This window comes from Taurulus bubalis, assembly GCF_910589615.1.
Source record: "Taurulus bubalis genome assembly, chromosome: 18".
NCBI lineage: Eukaryota > Metazoa > Chordata > Actinopteri > Perciformes > Cottidae > Taurulus > Taurulus bubalis.
Genome location: NC_136606.1, coordinates 6912569 through 6939945, shown reverse-complemented (window position 1 = coordinate 6939945; position 27377 = coordinate 6912569). Strand labels below are relative to the sequence as shown.

The window sequence follows — 27377 nt, the reverse complement described above, 5'->3', positions numbered from 1 at the left end:
TACAGGACGTTTATGAGCACAAGTTCCCAAAAACAAAAAGCCCAATATTCTTGGTGTGAAACAGTAACACGTTCTTTGACAGTATTTTAGAGGAACCTGCGCTCGCTCACTGGTGTGAAGCAACACTTTCACTTGTCTCTTAGTTCCTGATAAAGCACCGATGCTTTTGCCCAAGCAAATTATGCTATCAGCCCAACTGACAGAGATTACAGCACTCTTGGTACAGTTTTGCTGGCATGAAAAGTGATCCTCAACGAGCCGTTACTCTTTTGACACGACTGATTAACTAAGACTCCCCCGATTAAAGCAACGTGCAGAAGGAAGTGGGATTTCTGTTGAGGGTGGGTGGGTTTCTACATCTGTGACTGTGTTTGTGTGGGAAAGGGTGGTTGGGAGTGTGGCAGGGTGGTCTCAGAGGATAGCCGTTGTCTTTCTCAGAAAAGTGAACTTGTCTCACCCAAGAGACAGATGAGCAATGTGTTAGGGCCTTGTGGTTTATGGACAGAGCTCAGTTCTCAGGCTGCTGGGGGGTTTTCACTGGAATAAAAGAAGAAACTCTCTACTCAGAAATAACTGACAGTTATGCCAGTTCACAGCGGCGCATACTGTAATAGTCCAAATGTCAAACTGTCAACGCGTCAGTCAAATTCAATGTGCGTTTAAGAAAAAAAAAAGGCCTCATTATGTTAAAGGAGCAGATTTGTACTCAGGAAAAACATTAAAAATGGTTTCAAACCATTTCCATCGCTTTAATGTCTTTATTTGTGTCGTACGCTGAAATACTGAATCATCTTATTTCTGCCCGAAAGCCAGAAAATGAAGCCTGTCCAGGTTTCGCAGCCGCCTTTCAATTCAGCAGACAGGATCAATGACAATTTGATTCTGTCGGCGACCAACCTGCTTAATAACTGATCAATAAACTCTACATTTGATATTGAAGAGTTTGGTCATGACATTGGAAACAAAGACATCTTGTTCTTTCTGGACGTTTTCAAACATCTAACGGCCGTGATGAGCAGATGGAGGGTTTGGTCGCAACTCATTTTTAATCAAATACTAATTTATGTGATATTGATGGTTTTTAAACAGATACAGACAGGTGTCAAATTAAGGGAACACCTGAGTGGAGCAACATAACACATCCAGATGCTTCCATGTGGGGCACTAGGGGTCACTGAATGGTTTAATGAATATGAACATGCCGTGATTAATATGCACAGTAACACACAGAAACCTTTTAGGAATCAGCTTCCCAAATGGGTCAATGCATAAAAAAGAAAAACACATTTTAACGAAATAAATACAAAAAGGATAAATGCAGCATGTTTCATGTTTGGGTTTGGGCATAAATTTAATGTGTGAATAAATATCATGATTCTTCATAAAATGAAAGGACTGTTTTCTTTGAACGTATCCCAAAATCCTCCCAAAAAACAACAGCTGATTCAACTATAAGTAGAAAAAAATGCTTGGCATTCTCTCTCTAATAACGTCAGGAACAGCTAGTCCATCAGGTTTTCATTGTTAATGAATTATTTTATAATTTCTCTATGCTGGTTTTGTCCTACATCTGCAGCTTAATGGGGTCGGATGTGCAGAGTGTCCACCTTCTTCATTGGAAATGAATGAATGCCTTGGAAATGAATGGTAATTAGATAATCACGATAAAAGGGCCGCGGAGTAAAATACTTTTTTTTCCAAAATATTCACTGATTTTAATCCACCGCTTATCTCTTAGTATTAATCTGCAACACCATCTTGGTGTAAAGAGGTTTGGTACACTTTTTGAATTCGATAACAATTTTTAAGATTTCTTTGTCTGCAGACACGCCTACCAGCAGCACAGTGTTTAGGTGTGAAGAATCTCCCCACCACGAAGCAAAGGTTGACTTTCTGTCAGATTAAACACAATCTCGCTCCCTGAGAGAGGCTTCCTTCATCTGGATATCAGAGCGGTCGTCTCCGCCTGCAGCAGCTGATGGTGCTGCATGATGGAGAGCTTCTGCATCGAGGGTCACGGCGGGAGATCAGATCAAGGTCATCGCTGCCCACAAAGAAGTTGTCACGCTGACTAACAGGCAGCGTTTCTCTTTCTGTGAGTGTAGCATCACCTACAAGCACATTTAAGCTTCATTGATTCAGTGGAGAGAAGCTGCAACACAAGATACAGAGGCAGCACTTTTCCATATTTTACCACTTTTTCCCTCAAGGACGTTAAAACCCACCCAAGATTAAACCACTTTATTTCCTCCCTCCCTCCTTCCTGTCTCCTGCACTTCCCATGTCAGTGCAGTGATGCTGCAGAGGACACACCCATGCACACTCTGCTGCCTCTCTGTCTTTGACCCTGAGAAGTTCTCCAACGCATTGCTGATAGTGCTGCAGTGCCCACCCAAGAGTAGCCCCCTTCTCACGCTAAAGCACGACTGAAAGCAGGAGAAAAAAACTAAACAGAAAGGTTAGTGGACTGAAAAAGAACTGAAAGGATATTTCGGTTTTGTCTTACGAAGAGGATAAAAGGAGGGAATAGAATAATTGATTCAGAAAAGCTTTTTCTTTGATGAAAGGGAGAGGACCACTCGTCATTGACCTCATGCAACTATACGTTTCTTAACGAGCCATCAGAAAAGGCAAAAAGGTATCAAATATAGAAGCACATTCAGGAAATATGTATCTTTAAATGGATCTTTCTGAATCTAAAAGAACAAAGCTAACAACTTATCTTTCATTATACTAATCGATCTTGTTAAAGTTGACTCAATACTGCTTAAAAGAACAGTTCTACATTTTGGGAAATAAACTTAATTGCTTTCTTACTGAGCGTTAGATGGATACCGCTTTCATGTTTGTGTGGTAAATATTAACCTTTAGATACATCAGACGATTAGCTTAGCTTAGCATAAAGACTGGAAATGAGGGGAAACCGCTAGAAGGTAAAAAAAAAAGGGAAGAATCTGTCTCTTTAGTTACTAAATGCTCAACTATGTTCACCAGCTAGTCGCTAATCGTCTCTCTGCTGTTCACGGCGTTTAAAGACGGTATGAGAGAGGTGAGCAGGGATCTTAAAGAAGACAGATACAGTCTAACTATTCCAGATATATGAGCTAATTTCAAAGAAAATAAACTGCCGCTGTGTGTGTCGTTGTGTTTTTTCATCAAGCTGCGAGATCTAAAGCATCCTTCCTCACTCCTGTCTAGCGGTTGAGCATGAGAAACTGTATTTCACTGCTTTTCACGAGAGAGAGAGAGAGAGAAAACACTTCCTCTCAGCCGCTTGCAGACAACAAAATTAGATAAGAGATCAAAGCTGACAAGAGGGGTTGTAGAAAACAAGAGTTCTCCTTTTAATTTCTCCAGTCATAACATACTGTCCATTTACAGTACAGACTCCCAAATTTAAATTTGATTTTTGCAAACATCACAGTTTAAAGTTTTCAAATGAAAAATACAACACAACTATGAAACAAAAGAGACATATGCACAAATTAAAACCTATAAAAAATATAAAACCAGTACTCTTAAATCTCATTTTGACAGGTACCATTTCAATAACAAAACATTGAATAATGCACAATAGAGCAGACAAATTAAACTGAACAATTAGATTTTTTAAATAGAAGGAAAATACATAATTTTTATCATGCAGAGGATGTAATATTAAATAACGAATCAAACAAAAATAATATATACTTCTCTATATATCTCTCTTTTAAATGTTCAAGTCAAAGCACTCCCGTCCCTTATATAGGGAAAAACAAGTTTAAAAACACCAGAGGATCCACAATGCTTTCATTAGCTGCCATTGTCGCATGGCCTTTCATCGAAAACATTACATCCCAGCAACATCTTTTTGGCACAGAAAAAGACGTTCATAATGGCAGTAGCATTTTGCATTATAAAAAAAGAGGGCGGCGCTGTAGCTCTTTTTCCATTATAAACTAAAACAACAAAAAGCAACAAAAACATTCTGTGCACTGACATCAGTCTGGAGTGGCGTCTCCCCGCAGCAGGGTGAGGCAAGCAGCTGGAGCAGCGCCGTCTACTGCAGCATGCTCTTGATAGTCTTGTTGGTTGATTCATCGTTCAGATGCTTGGTTGTGTACCTGCAGGCGAGAAAAAAAAAAACACACAAACACATCAGTGGCCATGATCTCGTGTTCCTGCACATCCAGAAGGTGGACGAAGAATACGGACGTTGAAAACATTACGGAAAGAACCCCTGCAGAGGAATAAACCTTCCTTTACCTTTCGCTTGGTCCGGTCTGTTTGGGTCATGTGACTTGTTGCAGGAAGACAACGATGGACACGTGAGCGAGAGTGGGAGAGCGCAGTGCCGCCGGTATTGATGGGGAAGAATTGCTCCGAGCGCTTACGCTGCAGCGTGTTTAGCGGCTGCAGTCTGCAGCGTTCTCCTTCAGTACTGGACCCATTGCAAACATTGTTATTCCCAGTTGCATAAGGTAATTATGACTGGCCTGTTATGACGGGGCACTAGTTTTATGTTTGAAAGGCTGCTCGCTTGTCTTTCCAGATTTTGTGGCAAAACTAACCACCGTCTATTGTAACGTCTCGTCACATTAAACTGAGACAACATCAACATACATATTACCCAGCAACTATACCAAAGAAATAGAAAATAAAAAGCTTTTATAGTTTATGTAAAATAAGCATATCATTTTAGTTTAGATGGTTAGTGATGCTTTTATCCCATGAATAATGAAAGCCAAGACAGAGATGCGTTTGCCTTTCCGAGGGAATACGTAGGTTTCCACACTGATGTCGTTTCTACATCTATCACATTGTTGTGCGGCCGATCCATAACTAAATATTTTATGATCTTATATATATTTTATGGAAAATCTTAGTCTGAAAAGTATCAGGTAACTAAAGCTGCAGTGGTGTAAACTGTTTGAAATGTAGTGGAGTAGAAGTATAAAGTGTCATAAAAATTGCATTTATTCAAGTACAGAACTTGAATAAATTTACTTAATTACTTTCCACCTCGTAAATCTACAAAATTCAGACATCAGAGATGTAACCTGGCGACTTCTGCATGCGAGTGACGTCACGTGACCGGGTAACGGCGGCGTGCCTCGGGCCGCGATGCACAGAGAGAGATACAGATGTGAGGTCACTGCAGAAACGACCCCGTCATCTCGAGCAGCTGTGAGCGTCGGGCCGAGGCGGGCGGGAGGGAGATTTGGAAGACCGTAAAAGGGGGACGAGGTGTCAGATTGGAGTCGGACTTTCTGCAGAGGCTTCGACACCCAACCCGGATCTGGCACAGAGCGCTCACAGCTGACTGCGTCCCGGCTGGACTGTGAGGAGAATGAGTCACTGGCTGCGCTGACGGCCGGGGGAGAGAAATAAACCAAGAGGCCTGTCTGGCGCTCGTGAACAGGCACCGGTATCATTCAGCTCACAGCATGAGCAGCCTGCTCCTCGCTCAATGGAAGCCACAACTGCAGCTACAATCACAATACATGCTGGGCTGTAGGGGGGAAACACAATTTGATTTCAACATGAGCTTACCTGAGAGCGTTGAGAAGGCCTTCTACGCTGTTCGGAGGCTGATCTTTGAGGACTTTGATGCAGCCTTTCATCTGTGGAGGAAGAAACACTGTGAGCTTTATATCGCAAGAAGAGGTATAGTGGAGCGAACATGTGGAGGCCAGTGGTGGTACATTTACGCCAGTACTGTACTAAAGTACAACTATGAGGTTCTTGTTCTTTACTTCAGTATTTACAATTTGCTTTTTACCACCATGTGCATGTCAGTGAATCAGAATTATTCTAAATTGAGAGGCACGTTCCCGCTAATAGCAACATACTGCCACGTCATTCTTTCTCTTCATTTATTTAAGTGGTGATAAACACTGAACATTGGCTCCATAGGTGCAATATCGTGGCACTAGGAATTAGTGGGAACAGCGCTAATTATTTATTGAGATTGATTATTATTAGAGATACGACGCTACAGACATATAATGTTCCTATAGAATGAGATGCATTGATTAAACAGAATAAAGGAGTTACATTAAACACAACCTTAAACATCTACAGCAGTAAAATGCAACACACACATTAATGCAGTAGTAACATTATATATAGAGTATGTATGTATGTATGTATATATATATATATATATATATATATATATATATAAAAAATAATAAAAACACAGAGGAAACATTTCACTGCACAATGAGTACTTTTACTTTTTGCTGATAATATTTAAAGACTTTTACTTAAGTAAGGGTTTGAATGCTGGACTTTTCACAGCGTGGGATTTGTACTTTTGCTTCAGTCAAGGATCTGAATGCGTCTTCCACCACTCAACATGATTGTACTCACGTCGATTTTGGACGACTTTGCAAAAGCTCCTACAGGATGCACGTAGTCGTACAGGATGATGACCCCGACCATCACCCGGAGGCAGAACGACACCGTCTCCTCACTGGCGAACCGGCTGCGGTACTCCCTGAAAGGACACAACGCAGGGATTAAAACACCAGAAGGTAAAGAAGGAGAACTGCAGCAGCTCTTAACGATGTCACTTACGGTGTTTCCAACATGACTTTACACACACTCGCCATCGTGCTTAAGCAGTCCGTTGTGTTCTCGATGGGCAGGTTCTTGTTCTGTTATATAAAAAAAAAAGACAGAAAAAGAAATGAGAGGATGCTTTTCACACATCTGTTCAAAAGTGTTCACTGCTTCCTCCCGGGAGTCTCACCTCTGATACAAACTTTGTTGTGCCGTCACTTAATGCCTTCAGCATGGGCGTGGCATCTGCGTAGAACAGAGATATCCGATTGGCCAGTTCATTGTTGACTTCGTTCTCACCATCCGCCTGAAAAAAAAAAAATCATTAAAAAAAACAATGCATTAAAGTAAAATTCCTTTCTTCGCTGCATCTCCTCTGATCAATAGGTGAGGGTCAGCTCCAGAACAGAGAGGACGCTTGCACATGTGTATTTGGGGTAAGACACCATTAGAACATCCACCCTGATGGGCTGATGGATAGCGGCTGCCAAAAATGCTTTCCCAGAATAACAAATATCCTGGACTCAATGGACGAAATTGTTTCAGGGGGCTTTGTGAGAAGCATCGGAGGAAATTGTTAGTTTATTTACAACAACTGTAAAGCCTGTAGTGAACATGGCGCCCTTGATCCGTCTGTACAGACGTAGTTCACACGTTCACAACGTATAGGAACCAGGCTTCTCAAAGTCTGGACTGAAACTCAATCCAGACCCACGTCCTACATTATGCTACATTTGGGTTATATTTTTCTTCTGTTTGAGCGTTTGAATTTGTTATTCAATGTTGTAAAAGAAAAAAGAAAAAGTTGAAAATGACAACAGAGAAATCAAAAGAGAAATGGAGTTCAGCGCGTGTGTTCATACTGCAGCTGTTCGACCAATCAAGACCTGGATTAGCGTCTCTCATGTGTCGAACTATTATTATGAGAGTAGTTGTTGTGATGTACACCCTCGTGATTTGTATTAATAAATTGCTGTGTTGAGCTGGCTTTTACCTTTTTAATATTCAGACCAGATAGACAAAAGTGGAGATTTGTTTGATTTGAACGGCTGCCAATAGAGAGTATATTATTATTATTATTATACTATCATGTGCGTCTCTCAAGAGTTTGCAGGGATTGATATCTTTACAGAAATATATCTGAGCTGCTGGAAATAGGCTTTTAAAAAAGCCGGTGCTCTGTTATTAAAATACATAATGATCTAATCTTATTTGAAACCTCCTAAGGAAGCATGAAACATTTGGAAATATTAGATGTTTTGTCTGGCGTCCCGCTCGTTGTTGTCATGCAGCTCCGATAGATTGCACATTAAAGGAATTTAATTAAATAAAATCATAACTGAGGAACACTGACACAAACTACATCGCCGAGCCCTGCTGCTCCTCCTGGTTTCCCAGCTGACTAACACATCCTGCTGCTTTATACTTTCAGACTGAGCGAGACATTGAAAACACCTGGCGGGTTACAAAGAACAAGGTGTCTCTTGAACAGCCCGTTCTAAATGTGTCCGCATATTTAAATAATAAGATCATTTCCTGCCTCTTTTTTCTTCTTCTCTCCATGAGAACACTGACAGATTATGAATATGAAATCTCCCCAAAATTTCAAACCAATTCATGTTTTAACAAATGATGACATACGAGCTCAAAGACTCTGTTACCGCGGGGACAGATGTGTTTCATCTCAGATGTCTGAATGATTCAGTCGTCTGAGCGGTGACTAAAACGCGGCGGCTGCTGTGTGAGGCGACGGCAGCCTGAGCATCTCTCAGCACTGACAGGTCCTAACGACAACTTGTCTGGCTCCATTTGCCTAATGGCACATTCCGGGTTTGGAGAATGAAACCTCCCGTCAGACGGTCAGAACTGAGAGCAGTTCATTCTGCGCAGAGAGAAACGCTGAAGTCTCACTATTTTCAGCATTTAAAGTATCTTTCAAATGTCCCCGAAGCTGCTGAATAAAGCGGTACATCTGAAGTGCTGCATGCATGAGGAGAGTGGATGTGTCCTTGAGTTTCATATGAAAGCTATTGTCAGTAATAAATACGAGGAACATCCAACACTTAAATAGTAACGAGTGAGCCGCTACGGCTTTATGGCACTTAAAAACACAAATAATACATTAACTGAGGGGACACCGGCAAGTCTCTGACTCATGGGTCGCTAATTTGCCTTTTAGATCAGACCTTTTAGATGTAGAGCTATAAACATGAAGGCGTATGGACAAGCTCATAACTCACTGATTGAACGGTTTTTGCCGATGTCATCTCGCATTACCAGCACTACATGTGGAGAAATCACATTCCCAGATATAAATGCATCAATCTGAAACCCTGACAAGTGTGAGGGGCTTTTATTGTCTTGGGTGTCATCTACTGTACAGACTCCACATTGACCCGGAGTCAGGCGTTTCCTCTCTAGGGGGTTCGGGCCATGCAGCCGATTTGGAATCGCTTTCTGGCGCCACGCGCCGCTGCCCCACACTTTGCGCTGCCGACGCCCCGCGGGGGCTCCGAACTCATGTTGCGAGACGTTCCCTGACGCACTCTTCCCGACTCCTGGGGGCTCTCGCAGTCTGCAAACTTCATTCGTCAGCCCTGCTGAGCTGAGCTGGGATTATAATGAGAACTGATGGCTTTAATCAATATCAGGTCTGAGCGTAGATGAATCATGATGACGCACATTTATCCATTTGATCAGGGCCAGCGCCATGGAAACATTAAAAGGAAAACCAATTTACACACTGAACAGTGAAATGAACATTATTCTCTTAAAATAACCTCATCAGTCATGAGTCTAACAACAGCTGACGTAAATGTTACGGCTGTTTATCACACCTAGTGGGTGTTGCTTTGCAAACATACTGCACATTAATCAACTACACAGAGACGTGAAAATGATTCGAGTCGGGTGATAATTCTGTCAATTTGAGAGTTCATCACCACAAGCAGCTCCTCTCACATGCAAGTGGTCAATCCACTGATCCGTCGGTACACAAACATGGATTATTAGGACGTAATGTGCTCACCGGTACGTTGTTGATCCGCATTCGGCTCAGGGTTCTCCGATAGTAGCTGAAGTCATTCTGAATGGCAGGATTTGTCATCTGCAATAAATAGACAAACAAACAGAAAAGCGTCTTAATAGGGAGACAGAGTTTCTCTCCATGTCTGTGGGTGGCACCGCCTGCAGCAGGACTTTCGGTTCTGGATCAAACACTCGATGGCCATGACACAATGTTTTAGCCAACAAGGCAGAAATGTAGCTTTGGGGGGAAAATCCCATGAAAAGGATACGGATACAATTACGGTTTTATTTGCTAAACTGGATTTGAATCCTCTGACACTCATCCCCTCTTTTACATCCACATCCCCACTCATCCTGTCAGGAGCAATTTGGTGTTTTTGCAGTCGGCCTGTGCATCATTATAGTTTTTGACAAGAGGGTCAACCATTCTGAAGCTGACAAAAAGGTATTAATGGTCTTATTAAGGAGAGGATAACGGTAGGCCTGCTATCTGATATTATTTAAAACGTACAACCTCAAAAAATAATAATTAAAAACATAAAAATAAAACATCACAAGTCAGTTAACTTCCTATAAAAATATGAATGATCTGGCTTCACCGTGAAGCCAAAACAGAAGCCGGCCAACCAGAGAGCTTCTTTCACACGTCACCACCAGTGAGAGCTCATCATGTGGTTAATTATCCTCATTCCTGTATGAGCCTGTCACATTCAAAGCTGCACTGGCAGCAGGCTAATCCCGCTACAATAGACTGGTACTCAGTCTGTGTCCACTGTGTGCACCAGGAGAGACAGGCTTCTTCGTTAGGGAGGGGCCGCACGCCACACAGACACTTTAACTAGGTCAGAAGCCCGTGTATGGGTGTGAAAGATTGATGAATAGGCCTGGCATGCCACCTTGCACCCCCTACCTTCATGTTTTTATCTTGCCAGCCTGAGTAGTGGGCACTAATTGGGACGTCGGAGCAAATCGCCTGGGGGTTTCGGGGTGTGTTTTTTTAAGTTTTTCTATCTAAAGAGCGAGGGTGCAAGGGAACCAGTTCACCCAATGTCTAACCCGATGAGTGCTCACACAATTATGTTTTTGACAATGGGCATTCGACCGTCACTTCATTCCTGGTGATTTCTGGGTTCTTCAAATTCCCTCCCTCCAGCATTTCTAAGAAACCTGCTACATTATGCAGAACTCCACTCAGGACAACAACAATTTGCAGACCTCTTTCCCTCCTATAAGCCTTATTAGCCATTTCACTGACACCCACCGTATTATAAACAGCAGCGCAGTATCAGGATTCTAATTAAATGCTAATCACGAGCACAGTGCAGTTTAGAATTGCAGAGCTAAAATCAATTCGAGGGCATCAGCAGCTTGTAGGGCGACTAAGAGGTCTGGTTTGTATCACAGGAGAAAAGTACAGAGTTCAAATCAACATCTAAAAAGGTGAGTGTGGGGTTTAAAAAAAAAAAAGGAGATACTTTGGACATGTTTGAGAAAGTGATGGTCGTACTTTAAGCTCATCAAAGCGCAGTGTGAAGTGCAGGATCTCCGCGAACTGCTTGGCCAGCGCCTGCTCCCGCTCCAGGTGCTGAGTGGGGTCGTCGTAAGTCTCGCTGGTCAGAGCTCCCAGCAGGCTGTGCAGCGCCGCCTCTGAACGGACGAGAGATAAATCGGTGTTAGAGGTGCAGTGCTGTCAAAGGGCCGCCACGGAAACATCAGCCTTTTTGTGGGAAATATATATGGTTCATTCTCTGAGGACCCTGGTGAACCTTGAACCTGGCTGATGTGTGTTAAGTCTTTCAGGTCATCAGTGAGTGAATAAGGATTTTTTTTTGGGCCGTTCAAGCACCCAGTTGAAAGCTGAAGCTGAAGTATCAGCTGTACTCAGCTTAGATGAAAGGAAAGAGGAAATACTGCACTTCATCATTGATTTATAGCAGCAAATAATCACAACTGAAGGGCTGGAACAACAAAATGTCAAAGAAAGTAACGGAAACAACAATTGACATGTCATGTAAAGGTATTTTTTTCCGTTTAAATCGATAATGAAAACAACGACGTGTGTTAGAAAGCTATTTTTCAAGCCAGAACATAAGTCGTCTCAGTGCTAATACCCAAATACAGGTCTGCTGTGTCTCTATACAAACATGTAATGTACATTTTATTTAAATCGCCCAAAATCACAAAATGTGGCCTTTATTCAGAGAAGGAAAAACTGAAGACGAGCAACAGAGGGATCCGTTTGCTACACGTGCGATGGATGAGGCCAAAGCACAGCTTCGCAGTTAGATGTGTTCTGCGTCCGGCAGCTGAAGCAGGCTGATTAGGACGAGACAGATAATGGGGCAGCGGTGGTGTCCAAACTGCCCAGGGCCCGGTGCCAGTCTGGGGGAGTGGGGGGAGGGGCCGAGAGGCTTTCCTGCTCAGATGCAGATGAGACATGGGACTAATTATCTCATTGGCATGAAATGGGGGGGGTGGGAGGAACGAGATTTCACTCAAGCAGGATTACACTCATTGTTTTGACAATAAGTAAATACAAAGCCTGGGCCGTGCATTGACACAGCATACCCACAGACCGATAATGAAGCGTGCATGAAGAGCACCGGCAGGAAAATGAGGAAAAGATTAAGTGAACAAACAGCGTCCGCACAAGTAATATTCTTATACAAACATGTCTTGCTCAAGAAAAAAAAGAAAAGATAAAATAGAAAACCTTGAAAGCCCAGGGGGAATTTTTATTTATAGATTCAGACGGTGTTCAGAATTCAGTCTAGACGCTGTAGAGCGGCTTCGATAGTGACATAACCCAGACGAGCCCGACGTCTGATGCAATGAGGCTGCATGGAAGCAAAAGAGCTCTTTGGGTTGGATTTACTTAAGTTGTACTTTATAATTCTTGTTGATTACATTTGACGATGAGCATGTCAACATAACCTAGTAAAGGGCAGATTCAGAGAGCGGTCTACTTAAGATAATCGTGAGGGGGGACTTTCAGGAGACGGACAGATCGCTGGCAGTGCAGTGCAGTAAATTGAGCGCGTTTGCCATCCAGTAACGACTCCCATCTGCTTGGGCCAGCGTTTGCAGCGAAGCGGCTGATTAAAAATAGCCTTAGTAGTGCAGTTTCTTTAACCCCCGCCCCTCTACGTCCCAGTCAAAACAGAAGTTAAGATGGAGCTGCTTTCAGGCCTTCAGAAACGAGCCACTCTAGTATGTCGGGAAGTCGGCGAACGGCGGCCGGGGGTGGGGGGCTTTAGGGGTGGGGGATGTCTGATCTCATTAGGTCACGGCAGAGCAGGCAAGCAGAATGCGGGCATGTAGGCGCTTTACTCGCCGAGAGGGGAGGGTCAGAGTATGGCGGGACTTTAGTCTGGTCTGCAATGTCTGACGGACCAGACTGATTCTAAATCAGATCTGTTTCAGTCAATAACAGTAAAAAAAACAAAAACAAAACCTTTCATCTTGATTGTGATGCTGCAGCTAGAAAATGTATATTGTTCCGTCTACAATGTTGTCCATGCAAGAAGTAGATGGAGCGAGAAAACTGTCCCTTACATAACTGATTAGTTTGTGTTCATCAAGCAGAAATGTCATCGTTGCAATGTCACTAATTTAAGCTTCTAATATGTGATCATTTTGCTGCTATTCTCCATATTGCTGTTAAGTGAATATGTTGTGCTTATGACCATTGCTTAGACAAAATAAGCAATATTAAGATTTCCCCTTGGATTCCAGGGAGGCGTATAGCCAGAAAATGTGTACTTTTCTGTCTTCTATCTGATAAATCTAACCCTGTCCTGTAACATGCAAAGTTAATTAACTCAAGCTATACAAAACCACACTATTAATATAAGACAACAATGTAAGTCACAATTTTGGAGCTATTCTCTGATTTATAGTGCTGTAAAATTAATACTGAAGGGTTTTGACTGACAAAACAAGCAAGATGAGGATCACACCTTGGATAACTAGTAGTTGTAGCAGGAGAAATCTGTCTGTGTTCAATTCAAATGCAAAGCCAATTGCATAATCTTTCCTCCATAACATCCTCCATCCTTGGTCGTGGTGCTCTGCAGATCCACCAGCCTGGAGTACAGGACTCTCAGCTTCATAAACCGTCTGCGGATGCCATCACGGCCCCTGTAGCCTAAAGTCAAGGCAGCAAAATAGAGCAGCGGTCGAGGCTGGGAGATGGCCTACTTCGTTACATAACAGCCATCGTCAGGCGTCTGCCGCCCACTGCGCCCACTGCTCCCATTGACTACCTTCTCCACCGCCACTGGGATTACGGGGCTGAGGGTGTCAAGGCATGGCGGGCTCCGACGCTCCTCCATCCCCCACCGCCCTCCGCCTCAGGGTCATAAGAAGATCAGGGAGCAGTAAGCCTAGTCTCCCCTCCCCCCCCTGTATCCATGCTAATTAAACAACCTATAGCCCCCTCCTGCAGAGGTCAGTGCACAGTGCAGCGCAAGCAGCATGTTGAGAAAGGCACGACTGTGGGGGTTTTCAAAGCATGTTTATATAAGGACGGGGTGTAGTATGTATGTGTGCGTGCGTGCGTGTGCGCGTGTGCGCGTGTGTGTGTGTGTGTTGCATGTCTGTTGACTTTTGCAGCTCAGCAGTCAATATTGCAAATGCACATGCAAACAATTAAGGTCATGTACGGAGGTTGCGTCTATGTGGCATTACTTTGAAAATACCTTTTACATATAGGACGCCTGCTTTCGTCCTTCGTGGTTTTCGAGTCTGGCACTCTGTACTTAAAATGATAAACTGCTCTAAAATTGTTGACAGCTCCAATTATTGCACATTGGATCTCGCAGCATCGCTGTCTTACGCAACGTTGCTTCTGTTTGAGCAACATCTCACAGGACACCTGAGCTTGTTCCACTAGAAACTCTCCTGTATCACAAAAGGTTCCTTTAGGAGCACAAGAGACAGAAGCGCACCTAATCGCTGGGAGAACTGATAGAACTTCTTCAGTCTCCCCACCAGGGGAACCACAGCCGCCCACGCCTGCTCCTGCAACGCCTCATCGCTTGGATTCTGGATCGCCTGGAAATACAAAGACCATCATCTTAAATTAGATCAAAGTTTGTGACTGCACCGATTTTACACATCAAAGTCTGTTTACAGGTCTTGGGGATTAGTACTGCATATGGGGGGAAAGTTGTATGAAACCTTTTGTGGCTCCAGAAGGAGCAACACGAAGTCTGGGAAATATGAAAACTACAAGATTAAAAAGATGAAAAACGTCTGGGGGAGGTGAGTTAGAAAGTGTCTTAGACCTCATATCTCTTGAGGGAAGTGGTTCAAGGCTACATTAGCCGCAACTAGAATAACACACCTAAGTCTCCCGAATAGTTTGTAGTTGGAGTTGCATTGTGGGTAATGTAGGTGCCAGTTATGATAAGCAATAAAAAGCGATGACATCTTTGGTTCTGCTGTATTGTTGTTGTGTGTTAACTGCCCATCGTGAGTCTGATAATGATAAGTGCTCTTTTCAGAAGGAAAAAGATCTGTCTCTTTCAGATAAAGGAGATGGAAACAAATAATAATCTGCTGGCTGCAGAAGCCGTTTGACTGAACCCTGTTGTTCACAAAATGAATGTTGTTCACTCTAGATCTGTGTGAAACCAAAAATGGGAGGCAAATACTTTACATTTAAATTCAATTAAATGCAAAATGGCCAGAGCTTATAGACGGACTGAGGCTGACTTTTCTTCACTTCTTTTTTAAACTAAGAAAGATCAACTGAGTGGGTGATAAGGCCAAGAGGACAGATGCAACCAATAAGGAAATTACTGAAAACATTATTGATAAAAATAGTAACTCTAAATAAAAATCCCTTAAAACCTCCCTCTGTCCTAAGGCAGCATGCCTTTAAAGTCTTTTCTGCACAGCAGTCTGCCCCGACTCTGCAGCAGCTCTGTGTGGTGGATATTTTGGATCAGGTGTACCTCTCTGATCTCCTGCCCCGCTCCTTTGTACGCCTGCAGCTCGTCCAGGATCCCCTTGGCGTCCTTCAGCACCACATCGACCTGCTCCCACACTTCTCGCTCTGCATCTGTGGGCTGGGCATCTGCAAAGGGTCAACAACAACAACAAGGTCAATAGGGAAAACGGGACTGGAACTAAATCCATATTCTCACTGGGCTCAATAATACAGTAAAAGGCAGCTTGAGGAACTGCAAATCCTTCGATATAATAGAATGTCTAATATGCAACTTTTAATTATGCAAATGAAAGCTCACTGAAATAATCTTTCCAGCTCTTCCCTTTTAGTTTTGACGCCACCCACTTTCCTGGCTGAGAGGAAGAAAATGGAGCAAGATAAGAGAAGACAATTGAAATAAGGGTTACGCTCTCTCTGCACAACAACTCTGGGTGTAGAGAAGGTTCACTTTCAGAGTTTCTTATATTTTTTTTATCATTTTGGTTTGAGAGAACCTTTCCCTCCACCTGAAGCGAGAACACCTTGCCAAGTGTGATGACTGTAAACTCCTGCTGGCCTGCAGAAGAAGTGTCTAAAACACAGCTCACATCGACAGCAGCATCGTTTTTTTTACTTCACGTGGCATTCTTTTATTTTGCATTGTACTTTATCATTAATATTAATTTAAAAATCATGATTTATACATTTGGTGTGAGCCTCCCTGAGGTGTGATTTCAGGGTGTAACAGCATTCCAAAAATGCAAATACAACGTGTGGTAAATAACGTGGTATATTTACAATATAGAGTGTTGCATAAAAAGCTACTTCTTAGATAAATAATTGTGATGTTCTTTTAATATAAAAATCACCTAGAAACAGTGTGAGCTGTATGAGGCATTGTTTTCTCAAAAAGGTATGAGTGAGTCTCTGGGTTTGCCAAGTGTGAGAACACTTCAGTGCAGGATCAAGCCATGTTGAGGGGCCTTAGGCTATGCAGCAGCTGAACTTCACTGCTTTATATTTGAGGAGGGGGCTCTGCTGCAACTCTGCCCTGATTGATATTCTGCACACATTTCGGCATGGAACAGGCAGGTTGATGGAAAGAGCAGAAGCTCTCGTGGTAGATTTGATTCTCTTGCCGCTGGGAAGAACATAGTGTAACAGATAAGTGGGGGTGAAAAGACTTAAGAGTTTCAGAGTTGATAATGTTATGGTAAGATATTCATGTGATCGATATCAGGAGAGGGGGCAATTACTTGGAAAATACTCACTTTCAAAATCCAGGAAGAAATTGGGCTCCTGTTCCAGATCTGTGCAAGTCAAAACCTTCAGTAGGTTCCCCATGTTACGCTGCCTGGAGAGGAAAAGAGACACAACGCAGTTAATGGGGGAATGCAGCCGTAGAGGCAGCAGGTGGGGAGACACGACCGCGTCCATGACACCTCGCTCCTGCTGTGCTTCACTGCTCTGGTGCCTGTGTGGAGCCAGTGGTGCCCCAGATGTGCCCACTGCTGACAGACACCAGCGCTCCCCTCGGAGCCCCCTACCCATGTGGGTTTCCTGTGCCAAGGCCAGACCAGATGTCACAAGAAGAAGTCCCCAAAAATAGAAGAAAAAAACTGAGATACGTTTTTCTGCTTTGTTAAGTTCCTTCCCAGAAATTGTGAGCATTTACGGGCAGTTGTGGGCAAAGTAATCAAATTTCACAAGCCACCGTGGGGACATCCCATAGAATCAGATCCACACGTGAAGCAAGTATAACTGCATGTAACACGTCCAATTAAACGGTTAGAAAGGAAGTTGTCATGCAGAAACATTAAGAGGACCCGTTTGTGTTCCTTTGTGGATTTGACCTTGTGTGCAGTGAAATAACTTTCTCTCCTCTGCAGAAGCACAACGTCTTTATCGTAGGAGCTGAAACATAACATCCATATTTAATGTGCCTTAATAAAATAAGCACATAAGCAAAAAGAGCACAGTCCAGAACTCTGAAGAAGAAGATGATAATATCAGAATAAACAGATGCATTTCATTCCTTGAATCATATTGGAAAACATTTAAATCTCGGAAAATGAGAGTCCGACTGCAAAACATTATTGATTATGAAGCTGAAAATATCAATAAAAATCAATCAGGTACTATTTTGATAATTGATTCACCAATCGAACTCTTTCGAAGCAAAAATGCCAAAACATTCTCGGGTTTCTACCTTTAAAATGTGAGGATTTGCTGCTTTTTCTTTGACAAATGTGACAATAAAATTACTATTCTGTTGTCGGAGACTGTTGGTCAGCTGAAACAAGGAATATAAAGACATGCACTCTGGGAAATTAAAATACACATTTCTTTATTTTCACTATTTGTAGACAAAACGATTAATCGGTTGATTTGTTTTTAAATTTCTAAATAACAGAAACGAATGACAATCACAATGATGTCAGCTCAAAGTGGCTTCTTCGATCGTTTCGTTTGACAAATCTTTATACTAGAGAGACTTAAACCAGCCCGTGTTTGCGCCTTCTTGATAAATGCAACTCATCGGTATAATCAATAGATAGGGGAGGATGCATGGAGAAGCAGCAAGAAGCAGAGTCTGAACTGCTCTGCACTTTAACAACACTGTGCATTCCCGTGTACTTTGACCCAGAAATGAGTAACCGACCAACAAACCACGGCTACACAGCAGCTGTATGAGCAAAGAGAGCTCCTCCCAACACTTTAAACTAAATGGCATTACTCTTTAGGTCAATATAAGCTGATAATGGCTGTGTAATGAGACCAACAACTGGGCTACATCACCGTAGTTTATACTTGTGTTGTAAATGAGATGCTGCCTTCAGGGGACTTGCAGGTTTAAAGAAGGGGATGACGGCTGTGTTCAAGCTTCGGCAGTCATGCTGTGACTTTGCCGTCACCTCCACAGCTTCCCCGCTGAGGCACATCTACACTCAACGTACACCTCATCTGTGATGTGAGGAACGAGAGGTGGCAGCCCCGCGCCGCTCTCTGCTCCGGTGGTCCCTCTCTCGCCTAGAAAGCAGAGCGCCCGATCAACAGACATATGACGAGTCAGAGATCTTTGTTTGTCTGCGGAGACGCGGCGGGCCGGCTCCATCAATGGAGACCGAGTTTAACCCCTGGTGACAGAGCGGAGACGGACAGGATGCACTCCGAGAGGGCGGAAGGAGGGTCGAGGCGGAATAACGGCGGGGTTAAACATCGGCAGGCAGATGTCATCCGAGATGAGTGACAGGTGAAGAGCCAAAGTGACTGAGTGAGAGGCGAGCGGTGACAGGGTAAATCATGTCTACACAGGTATTACTGGGAGACAGGGAGGTGCTGGGACAGAGCAAAGTACACACTCAGCATTCACGAGCAGAGGGTTGGGTGGAGTGGTATTAAAATGCATGAGATGCACCATCGGGGGGGGGGTGACATGTCTTGCATCTTGAACAGTGGGTCATGTCCAGACTCTAACAGAGGAAATATTAGTGAAGCATGACCAGTTTCTACTCTTTTAGGACAAAAAGATTTTATAAAACTACCTTTCATGTAACCAGGTACTTGATTGATGCGTCTATTAATAGACGTAAGCAACTCCTTGAACATGTTACTGCTTCCTCGGGGTGACTCTGAAGGAACTAAGACATACTTGTGACGAGAGCTGAAACAATGAAGGAGGAACAAAAGATTAATCTGCAGCTATTTTGAGGTTTGATAAATCATCAAGTCATTTTCTAAGCAAAAATGCCCCAAAATCTGGAGTTTCAGCTACTTACATGTTAATGTTTGCTGCTTTTCTTTGTCTTATAAGACAGTAAAGAGGATATCTCAGGACTGTTCAGACAAAACAAGACGTTTAAAGATGCCACCTTGGGCTGAAACTGTGAAGGACATCTTATAAACAAAGAGACTATGAATGAATTGAAAAGCAAATCAGCAGAAGAATAGATAATAAAAAAACAATCGTTAAATGCAGCCCGATTTTTGTCTTGGTTTGTCAACTAATTATGTGATCAGTAACATTTACAACCGCAAGTTTGCAACCAGCAATTTACTCTGAAAGCCGCCGTAACTACTGTTAGTCACTCATTCGACCCAGTGACCACCTGCAAAGACCCACCCACCTTGCCCAGCCTCGTCTTCTTTCCCTCCACTAATGTGACCTGAATGTCTGACTGTGCCAGCGCTGGCGCCTCACTATCTGTCAGAAAGCAGCCCCTGATCTGGCTTCAGAGGGGACGAGAGCTGTCACCGACCCCGCCCTGCCGGATGATGTGGGCACTGCCCATCACTGCCAGGCCTCCTTTGGTCCTCTACCGCCACCTTTCAGCCACTCACAGACTGAGGCCGCCCGCCCGGCTGGCTGCCAGAGCTGCCAGGTTCTCGCAGCGCTTCAACTTCAACACTGGCAGCCTTTTAGCTTTTAGGCCCGACGCTGCTCCCTTGTGCTGCTTAAAATGAGGTCATTTTAAAGGACAGGGATTTGCGTGGCTGCATTTCAAAGTCCATCACAGAATCTTCAAATGCACCAAAAAAAAAAGAGCGGATTTAATTTGTACATTTTACAACTTTTTACATCCTTCTCATCCAGTCAAATGACATCCAGAGAATCATTTCTGGATTGCAAAAAAAAACAAAACACAAACCTCCCTTTAAAGATGACAATATGTTTTGGTCACTGAGTAACTGGTTGCTTAGTGATAGCGGAGTAAGTAAGAGGATGAAGTGCTGGCTGACAGTACACAGATACGGCATCAGAGCGGGATTGAGGAATCGAAGCCCCTCCCTTCCTCCCTCCCTCCCTCAGTGGCTGTAGTAGTACCAAGTAGTGCTGGCATGTCCGGGGCACCACAGAGAGTCCGCCGACCGCCTTGTTGTTGTTTTGAACCCCCCCACTGAGCCATCGCGTGCTCGCAGCGAGGGAGGGAGGGCTGCTTCTAAGGCCAGCGGCAGAATCTGACAAGCAGGAGCCCGCGCTGCGCTCCCATTGGCTGAGATGATCTACCCAACAGCTCACTGTATCCATGGAGTCCCAAAAAAATTTGGTGCCATTGAAAACATTGCAGCAGCCAATGAGAGGCGAGCTCCGGGTGAGGAGCGAGTACAGTAGTAGTAGGCATGAAAGTACATGCATATATTAATACAGATGAGGTAATGCACCAAAAACAGCGGATTAGTCAGGGGGGGTGAAGTCAACTGGAGAAATATTAAATTCCACTACTGAGCACTTTGATTTAATGTGATTTGATTTATTTTTTGTGCAGCTCAGCAAATTCACATCATTAATATTATTATTTTCATTAAAAATATATCTGAGAAAAAAAAATATGCTGATAATAAATAAACAAATTACTACAATTTAATTGCAGCTGAATATGATGATACAGTGTGTCCCTTTGCTATGAATAAACAAAATAAACTATATAGCCCAAATATTTACAAATGGTGCAAAGTGGGTGAAGCTTATATTTTGGTAAAGACACCAAAACAGTGCCACGCCCATGCAGCAGCCTGACCTCTGGATGGCACTGCCTTTTAGCGTCTCCCGGGCTGCCCTTTAATACGCGCACATAGAAACAGCGCACAGCTGAAACAGAGCACTGCGGCATCGTCCTGCAAAAAAAAAAAAAAAAAAAAGAAAAGAAACGGCTCGAGGGCTGATGGCTTACTAATGTAAGAGAGGGATAGTGCTGACATTCCACTACTCGGCTGCAGCATGAGGGTCCACGTGCCCTGCTGCTTTACTATGGAAGGAAAACAACGCCCTCCCCAACCGGGAGCAGACAGCAGAGCGTCACGTGGGCGCCGCCGTGGAGCGGCTGAGACAGAGAGCTTTGCCTGGGGTGTGGAGGAGGCGGCGGGGGGAGGGGGGGGGATGGGGAGCGGCAGCAGGCTGCATGTGTGTTTATGTCTGAGATTATGTGGGTCTAGAAAGGGAAAAAAATGCACATCTCATTTTTGTCGGTGCAATAAATAAATAGTAATGTAGGTAAAAGATGTTATTGCGCGCGTGGATAGTAGAGGGATGGCGAGGCATCACACTGCAGCAGAGCCAGGCAGCTTTAAACTTGACCTAGATTCCCCGGGTGACACGCCACATCGCATTAGCCCACTCGGCCAGACCTGGAACCGCCGGAGCTCACTGACACTGGCCCGATTCGACAGGCAGAAAATGGGGGAGCACTTCCCAAATGGAGCTGGCATGCGTCCCCTCTTCCCGCCCCCGATCCCTCCCTACCCCCCCACTCGACTTCTCCTAACCCCAGACCATCTCCTGCCAATCCTACCCAGCTGACTAAAAAATGTCTTAGGGGGCACACGGCAATGAGGAAAGAAGGGGCGTCTGCCTTTTGTTTGTTTATGAGGATGAACTCGATCACCTCGTGGCCACGCCCCCGTATTGTTGCAAACATCAACTAATGCCGCCCTCACCCAGATTCTAGCAAGTCAAAACAAACCCTCACAGGATGATTAAATCATTACAACTGATGGCGATACATGCAGCGACATCCTGTACCAGCAGTTTCCTCTTCCAAGAACACAAACAAACAAAGCCCTGCATCAAATGAACCCAATCAGCACAAATGAACACATGAAACCGGCTAGGGTTCATCCAGAGAAGCAGATCAGAGGAGGATGAAAGTGGCAGCGCCTCATCCTCGGGCTGAGCCCCTTCGCTTTGGACGGCACCCTGATGAAAGTTGGAAACCATGGCAACAAGCACATACACAAGAGTCAGCTAAAAACGCCGGCTCCATTGAAATCGTGCTCCATGAAGAGGCTCTCAGCGCCACTTTATGCCATCAAAACACACACACACAGACGGGTGCTGGCAGCCCGGATTGATGTTAATTCTTAGATCAATGAATTAAAATGTGTGGGTGGGTGTGTGTGTGTGTGTGTGTGTGTGTGTGTGTGTGTGTGTGTGTGTGTGTGTGTGTGTGTGTGTGTGTGTGTGTGGGGGGAGAAAACGACAAGCAGACTTTTCCTCCAACACCACGGGGGGCCTTATGTGATCATCCAGAGTGAAGATGTCACTCTATTCCCAAAAAAGGATGGAGATATATTTTGTGAGGGATACATCTAAAGACTCACAAAGAGCTGTCAAAGCAGTCCATGGTGTGTGTAGGAACTCCACCCCAAAATCTTCCACTTTTATTCTCTGCTCCATCCGCTGAACATCTGGCTAAGGAGGAAGCCCCCCCCCCCACACACACACACACACACCCTGCCCTTGAGAGTCCTCTGACTCCTTCCTAGGATGTGTTAGGAAATCATTAAGGGGGCATATTGACTCACTGTCGTTGGTCTGAGCAGCACCTCCCTCAGGGCGGCTGCCTCCTAAACCCATTCAAACAAAGATCTCCCATTCTTCTGCTAAAACAGCCCCGAAACCATCATTACACGACTGACCTTCCCACTGACTCACCGACGTCACTGCATCCCCAAATCTTCCTCTATTGACAGAGGGAGATTTAGGGAAGCGCATTCAGGAGGCATAAAGCCTCACGTAAGTAGGTGTTGAGCCAAATTAAAGCCTGACTTAAATTGAAGAAAAGCAGTGGAGCGTCACCTTAAAACATTTTTTTTTGCTATGTTCCCGCTCAGTATTAACCTAACAAGATTTTGGGTGGGGCCCAGTGGAGGGTTTTTCGGATAGGTGATGAGAGTCAGATTGAAGAGTACCAGAGTCTTCATTCAGAAAGAGAGCAGTGCCATCTGGAGGAGGAAAGCAGTTATGCACACGCTGAGTGAACGGAGGGGAAAGACCACTCCCTAAACCTCTTATCAGCAACACGCCAGCTTCAGGAATGCTTCTGCTGAAATGTACAAACGCAAATGATAAGTGGTGACGGTTACTGTGAAATGTCTGAGTGGAGAACCATCACTCGCTGCAGAAATCCTGCAGAGAAATAGTAGCAAAGAACATTAATTTCATACTCAAGGCCACATGTCAGTTTCTTTTTGATGAGACGCAGCACTGATGCGTGATGTAAGAGCACCATCCAGTGTTCACAGGCAGCCATTTCAGGGCAAAACACATCAAATGAACATGACATTTCTGCAGACTAAATGTTATTGCCATGTTTCATACTAATCTGCCCGACATTAAGGCTTTGTGACACGTAGGTCTGAAGAGGAATGACAGCAGCCTTTTGTGCTCCTTGAGGGAACCCAGGCAGGAAGTAATACAGTGTCAGCCCTCCAGGGGCGTAAATAATAGATAACCCAGGAGAAGCTGGGAGCTTTTAGCTGATAAAACAAGCCACTCTACATATTACACCCACTCAGACATAGCGTCTCAAATTACCTGCTCAGCGGGTGAGGTCAAGAGGGGCCGGATCATCTTCATATGCTGAGTCATGAGTGGAGCTACTGATATTTCCACAGCATTTTATCAGGCTTTCTAAAAAGGTACATTGAGTGAATAGACCATTGTGGAGCATTTAATTGTAGACCTTTTATATATGGTAACAGAAAATAACACAAGGGAAAGAGTTGAGGAATCTCTAACTCTAGAGCTATAAATCAAAAAAACAAAACATCAATGTTTAGCAGTACTAGACTTCACCAGCGGAGGGCAGTATTGACCCAGTTATGATCATAGCAACAAGAGAGACAAGAAAAGCTTCACCTCAGGCTACTGTACCACACCTCCCCCTGGCTTAGAGAGCCTAATCCATCCTGTATATAGTCACAAAAAACTCGGCTCCATTATCCATTTGTAAAGGCAGCACATTCACTACTCCCCTGTACCGCCACGGGGCTGTGTACGGCGTGCTAACGGAAATAGCATGTCATTCGGGCTATTTTTGTGAATAGATTTGAATCTTACTAGGGCACCATGGCAGCTTGGCATTAGCCTACACACACATACGCACACCTCACTGACTTAGTGATCCTATATACAAACCACCTGAGGCTTAGCTGTCAAAACGGCACAGCATTCCAGCACCAGAGCTTAGCCGCTCGACTGATAGTCGTGTGTGTCATGGTAACAATCTCCAAGGAGACACGGGAGGAACATACAACAAGGATGGCTAGACGTGCAAGCAGGGGGAAATTATGGGAGGTGAATAAAGACAGGAAACAAAAAATAAAACAATGCGCAGTAAAACTACACATTACTCAAATATACGAGTCGGAAACGAGAGTAAAACCACTAAATGTTGAACGCCACAATAACAGACTATTAAATAAAAACAAAAAGCACCTCTTAATCTCGTCTCAGAGCGGTGAACCGGTGCCCTGTAGTTACATAAACACTCTGGCCTTGAGGGGAGACAGGAAGCTGGGAGCACCTACATTACTCAACTCCTTTTTACGGCCCACAATGCAATTCATTTCCTGAGCAAGCGTTACACACACACACACACACACACACACACACACACACACACACACACACACACACACACACACACACACACACACACACACACACACACACACACACACACACACACAGCACGGCACATTAGGACTATAATAGGTATACCACAGGCGTTCTTACATAATGACAGGTCTACTTTGTATCGGTGCACCAAAGCTACTCCCACGGTTCTTTGACCACGTTTAAATCAGATAAAAGATTGACAATAAAGTTGTGATTTTATTAACATTACATCAACCTGGAGAGAAACGGCCTTGAAGGGATTTTACAGGATTAAAGATGAATTGTAAGTGAATGGGTCCCTTCATAATTTTTTCTTCAGACTGCAGGAGTTTGAGAGACACGGGGCGGGCAGTTCTGCCGAGGCTTGACTCTACGCCAGCTGGGGCACAATGTCCACAGAGAGCAATGTAATATTCAAACTAAAGCCGACAGTGTCCTAGTTAAAAATGCGAAGGAGCTTCATTTTTTAATGAACAGCGGCAAAATGAGAGAGCAATTCATGCAACCTGTGTTTAGATATTTCCACAAACAGCAGTATGTTTTTTCGTCCTACCTATGCTGAGCACACACGTGTATGGAAAACACCACCAGTGGAAGGAAAGCGCGGTTGCTTAATGAATAGAGGCTTTTCTCTAAATGGCACTGGAGTCAAAGTCCTCCAGTGCGCACTATGACCCAAATTAGTTTGAAACAATGGGAGAAATGCACACGTAGCGCAACGTCCAGTATTCTGCCTGATTATTCTATATTTAACAACCTCTTTCAAACATTTACTTAATTCAAATTAGGATCAGAACTGAGTTATGTCTTTGAATATATATAAATACACAACAATATGTAATGTAGAGTGGAGAATGAAATCCTATAGTATAATAAATGTCTAGCAGTGAATATAATGCAGACATGCAGCTTATAGACTTGGAAGGTTCACATTTTTGTTACTGTAAATCAAATATCTTCAGACATTTTTCACCATTTAGTGACATTCAATACCGAAGAATTCAACTAGACTTCACAACAAAAACAATCATTAGTTGCAGCCCCAAAAAAACGTCCTGTAAAAACAAGCTCCACTCTTGCGAGGACTTACCCGCAGTGGAGCTGTGAGACGGTCGGTCAGGAGCAGGGAAGCCCAGCCTGGCAGGTGGCGGCCCCGGGTCAGTCCTCCACCAGAGGTCAGCCTCTGAAACACGAGTCAACAGGAACAAAACATGGGTGAAAATCTAGGACCAGAGAAAAACAGATTTCGATGTCTTTTGCATACATTAGTTCAAACTGTGGCATCATTACGGGAGACTCTGCTTCAGTCACAAATCCACTGGAAACGTACATTTACTCTTATTTGTCTAAAGTATCTGAAAGACTGCTTCCTTTTGTGCATCATCAGTGGAACACAATACGCTTGAACCCAACCGGTGCCCTCTTCAGATACTGGAACACTGCACGTGATAACATTCAAACCATCTGTAGGTACCAATGTAGGTTCCCTTTTAAACTAGGGGGGGTAACACAATACAATCACACAAAAATGGGAACTGCAGATAATCATGTTAAGTATGCAATAACCGGGTTGTGAAACATGAGCTATTTGCAGGGTTTTTAGAAAACATGGAACAATTATTACACATAAAAAAAACACACACACCACTTCCTATTGTGTAACACTTCCTCTGATTCATTTCAAGTTTTCTTCCTGCAAGAGCTCTATAGCACAATGACTCAAATCCAGCTCACGTTTAACGTCTTTTCATTCAAGGAAAGCTTAAGATTTTGAAAAGTTATCAGAATCATTTTTATCGAAAAGCACCTAGTTTCTGGCCGAAGCGAGAGTGGGCTCAGTTTGACGATGTCTCTGTGCGCCACAAGCTCGTTCACATGCCCCGACTGAGAGAGAAGGAGCTCAGTGGACTGTGAGACCGTTAAGAGGCTCTCCTCCCCAGGCTGCGCACAAATGCATGGCAATAGTAGTGGTGTTGGTCATGCATGATTGTGATCCGAAGGGAGAGACGGTTGGGGGCGCAAACATGATCGAACAAGACACTGTATTTCAAAAAAAAAAAAAACCCAAGAGGTAAAAAGGGGAAGCAGACTACCATTCTAAGAATAATAGACACATCTGTCTGAACCTTATCACTTGTTCTGAAGGAGCATTTCCTTCATGCAAACTGACCACGACTTGCCCCTAATCCATTACAGACGACATGTCACAGGAGACACTCTGGGTGACATCTGTGGCAGGGCATCATATGGGGAGCCGGCTATGCATCATGCCTACAGCTGGGGGCCACGACATAAGGCCAAATCCTCCCTTGAATAAGCACACAAGGTAATAGGGGTTATGGTGCTTTAGTATTTCTAGAGGAAACTAAGGATGTGGTATGTTTCTCCATGAAATGAACACAAGCTACATTATAGGAACGATGGAGTCATGGGCATTAAAACAAGTGTATCGTTTCAGTCATGGAAAAG

General features: G+C 43.9%; 1 protein-coding gene across 1 annotated transcript in view; it reads right to left on the bottom strand.

Annotated features, from left to right (window-relative positions):
- Positions 1-3391: 3391 nt before the first annotated feature.
- fam49bb (family with sequence similarity 49 member Bb) overlaps positions 3392-27377 on the bottom strand; it is a 29998-nt gene continuing 6012 nt past the window's right edge. The window contains exons 2-12 of the mRNA XM_079234085.1: positions 25999-26091; positions 16780-16862; positions 15534-15655; positions 14523-14628; positions 11081-11220; positions 9575-9652; positions 6737-6853; positions 6562-6641; positions 6355-6481; positions 5533-5603; positions 3392-4103 (exon numbers count right to left, since the gene is read on the bottom strand). Coding sequence (XP_079090211.1) covers positions 4040-4103; positions 5533-5603; positions 6355-6481; positions 6562-6641; positions 6737-6853; positions 9575-9652; positions 11081-11220; positions 14523-14628; positions 15534-15655; positions 16780-16852 — 978 coding nt within the window. The 5' untranslated portion in view covers positions 16853-16862; positions 25999-26091 and the 3' untranslated portion in view covers positions 3392-4039. The remainder of the gene's footprint in view (positions 4104-5532; positions 5604-6354; positions 6482-6561; positions 6642-6736; positions 6854-9574; positions 9653-11080; positions 11221-14522; positions 14629-15533; positions 15656-16779; positions 16863-25998; positions 26092-27377) is intronic.